This window comes from Aplysia californica, unplaced genomic scaffold (assembly GCF_000002075.1).
Source record: "Aplysia californica isolate F4 #8 unplaced genomic scaffold, AplCal3.0 scaffold00123, whole genome shotgun sequence".
Classification (NCBI taxonomy): Eukaryota; Metazoa; Mollusca; class Gastropoda; order Aplysiida; family Aplysiidae; genus Aplysia; species Aplysia californica.
Window position 1 is genome coordinate 113,608 of NW_004797393.1, and position 3,727 is coordinate 117,334.

Sequence of the window (3,727 nt, forward strand, 5' to 3'; positions counted from 1 at the left end):
TGTCTCACGCTAGTAACACTATTAATTTCTTTGTTTGTCTCACGCTAGTAACACTATTAATTTCTTTGTTTGTCTCACGCTAGTAACACTATTAATTTCTTTGCAGCTGCCATTAAACTCACTAACATTAAAACTTAAGTACCGGTACATAACTAATGATCTCGTTGTGAAAATTAAATTATAACATTTGAGGACTTTAGGAGAAAAACTGTTGATGCCCAAACCATAGTCCTTTTCTTCATATCCACACTGTGCAACACAATGATGACATAACATAACACCATGAACCTGTCTAAAATGACCACTAAATTAATATTTCAACAACAGAACCAAAAAAAAAAAAAACGCGTCTAGGAAAAACTACACACTTTAGAGACAGAAAGTCTCTGCACCTAAATATTGAGTTGATAGTAAAACGTGACATCACCAGTTTCCCCGTGTAGTCTTCATTTTTTTTTGGCAACAGTCTTTGGAATTTATCGTCAGATTTCTTGGTATTTGGAGTTCCTCTTATACCTGCAGACGAAGAAAATGACGATAACGATGAGCAGAAGGCCACCCAGAACACTGCCGACTATGATGGGTATTGTGTTGTCCGAGTCCCCATCCGCATTGCAGACGTTCGGGTTCCCGCTGAAATTGGCGTTTCCGTCTGCGTTGAAGGCTTTGAACTCGAGGAACCTGGTGTCCATTTTGACGTCATCGCTGATGGTGAGTCTGAGGTTGGTGTTGCACTTGTAGAAGCCGGTATCTCCTGACTTGGATGGGAAATTGTCCTCTCCCGCGGCTGGGGCCGCTGTTATGACGGTTCCTTCCGGTATCACGGCATCCGGGAAGTTCTGCTGGTCTATGACGTAAGTGACGGTGATGTTAGAAATGCGGTACGACATATTCTCCTCGCTGGCTAAATCCTGGGTCTCTTTGTCTGTGTCGAAGGTGAAGGTCAAAGACCAACCGTTGTAGAAGGAGATAACCAGTTCTTGAGATGTCGGGATGGAGTCGCAGTCGCCGCTAGCGTTGGCGTTTGGAGGGACTTGGAAAGTAGGGGTTCGCTTCACTATCCCAGTGCTCGTGTTAGCCTCGTACGTAATGCTGATGTCAATGGCGCCTAACAGGACGATGCAGGTGCTGTTCTCTCCCTGCACGGTGTAGTTGTTGACAGGTGGCAGAGGCTGCAGGGTGGTTGGCGGGGAGGGCGTGGCTGTGGTTGAGGGCGTGGTTGTGGGTGTGGTCGAGTTCGAGGCTCCAGTTACAGGACTTGTCGAGGTGAGGTCAGCGCTGCAGGAAGATGGCGGACCGAACTGACCGTCCTTCACGTTAAAACCTTGAGCACGTATGTTTGATTCCACGGACACTACAGTAAATGTAACGTTTTCCGGTAGCACTCCCACTGGGTTATACTCCGTCCGCTGTGTTGAAACGCACGAGTAGGAAGAGTTCTCGTCCGAGATTGTAGCGATTCCGGGGTCGTCGAAGGAGATGTAATCTTTATACGGAAAGCTGGGCCCAAACAGCTGATTTGGACGAAACTGAACCAGCCGATCGAGGCTGACTACCCCGTCCTTATTTTTAAAGAGAAACGACCAGCTGGTGCCGTTTGAGAAGCGTAGGATGAGCGTGCTCACGATGCCGCAGCTTCCTTGAACGGTGATGCCCTGGTCATCATCGGTGCGCACCGCCGTGGCCACCTCCGTGCCGTTCTCGTAAATCTTCATGGTGATGTTGAAGTCAATGTCTAGAAGGATGCACGGTTCGTCGGGACTGCCTTTGGGAGCGTAGGAAAAGTAGACGGCGTGGGACAGCATTAGACTCCCGGAAATCAAGACTAGGATCGCGATGAGATTGATGGACGACGCACCCATGATGTCGAAAATTCCTTGAAAATCAGCACAAGTCAAATGTTACTTCAAAAAGGAATATCTCCGTTGGTTCTTCACTTCAAAGTGTAGCCTATCACTTCCTCACTGTCACTGTTTCTTCACTTCAAATTGCGACCTATCACTTCTTCACTGTTCACGCATGTAAGCTAAAGAGTCAGTGCGCACACGCAGATATTATCTCTAACATAACTGTGATATGTTTTATCCACACGCACAACGTCTTTCTTTTTAATAGTCCTCTGTGATGCGACGGGTCACGAGTCACATCCAACTTATCAAGTGTGCCCTGTCATGTAACATCAGAGCGTGTGCAGATAACGGTCTGACCTCGACACCTGCGCGCTGCGATGCGTCATCTCAACGCATGCCATCTGCCAGGCTCACTGACATCATCTGACTTGAGGGCGGTCTAGCACTAATTCAAGGCCACCAACAACGTCTGAATGATAAAGAAAAAAACATTAGATAAAGTAGGCTACTTAAGTCTTTATAGACGTAGCAGACAAGAATTAAGTCCGATCAGCAGCAGGGCTGAGACAATGTCACTGCACATCTCACACCATCATACAGGAGCCAAAAACACGATTTTGTACCTTATTTCATAGTATATATTATACATACAATATTGTTGCATTTCAGTTTCAGATACAGAAAATAGAACGGAAAAATCTTTCTGAATAACGAAGTTATTCTTCTTTTAAAAGGTGCCACAAAACAGGGCGAGTTTGAGCATTGTCTAACGACAAGACAGCGCGGCTTTAGTGAGTTAAGCAATAATGTACCGAGCAGTGAGGAACCACAAAATATGAATGATCGCTCTGTAAAACCAGACTTGTCTTGTTTGATTAGAATCGTTAAGTCCGCTCAGAAAGGTAGGAGTGTTGTGAGTCTTGGTCTTCCGACAAGTCAGAATGACGATAGACTGCCGACAGAGCTGACATTTCTACACTGTGTGACATTTGTAAGGCATCGTGCTGAAATCAGGCGCTCGTCAAAATAATGAAATCTGAGAAATCGGCATTTTTTGGCCAGTTTGGATTTTTTTTCTAATTTTGTTTTGTTTTGTTTTTTGGTGGGGTTTTTTGTTCAACGCCTTGTGTGTCCATTCAAAAAACGCTTTTGTGTGTGAATTTCATGGAGAATTATTGATTAAATGCCCAAAAAAAATATGTAAATTTGTAGTTTCCAAGGACTCTTAAGCTATGGAAGTCACCAAACTTTGGCGGCTATTTTCTCACTAATTTTACTTCTGAAGCCAGGCGACCCCACCTCCTTCAATAACAAATATATCGACTTCTATTCAAGATAACTTGGTATTTTTTTCGTCTAAAGCGAGGATAATGAATAACCTTTAAGATGATACCAATAATTCCTCATGCCCAATAATTGACGAGCGCCTGATTCCACCGCGTCATGATACAATTTTGGTGGAGAACAAGGCAGGGCCCTGACTTGCCACAGGCCTCAGAACACAGGACATAGCCCACGGCCCACGGGTTATGACTCTCTCGTGAATGACGGGCCTGAATCAATAGACAGTACGCATACAACGCTTCCAGTCCCCACCCTTCCTGCCCCATCCCACCCACCCCACCACTCTCCCACCCCTCCCCCACCCATCCCACCCACCCACCTCACCCTTTTAAAGAAAAATAATAAACTATCTACAAACTTGTTGGTACAAGCAATATTATAATGTGGCTTGATTTTTAACTTTGAGGTGATTTTCTTAAATCTCACCTTTAGAGTAATAAATATAAAAATAAGACCGCTTTTATACATTGGTCTGTAACCCCGTTTTTATATTATACTGTGGCACTCCGAGGTATCAAATAAAAGGGCGAGGG

General features: G+C 44.8%; 1 protein-coding gene across 1 annotated transcript; it reads right to left on the reverse strand.

Annotated features, from left to right (window-relative positions):
- Nucleotides 1-2,319, reverse strand: LOC101855012 (lysosome-associated membrane glycoprotein 1; the record flags this gene model as incomplete). Its single annotated transcript, XM_005096195.3, is given in 1 exon segment — nucleotides 1-2,319. A coding segment is annotated over 1 exon segment (1,380 nt). The 3' UTR covers nucleotides 1-482.
- Between the last annotated feature and the right edge of the window lie 1,408 nt (nucleotides 2,320-3,727).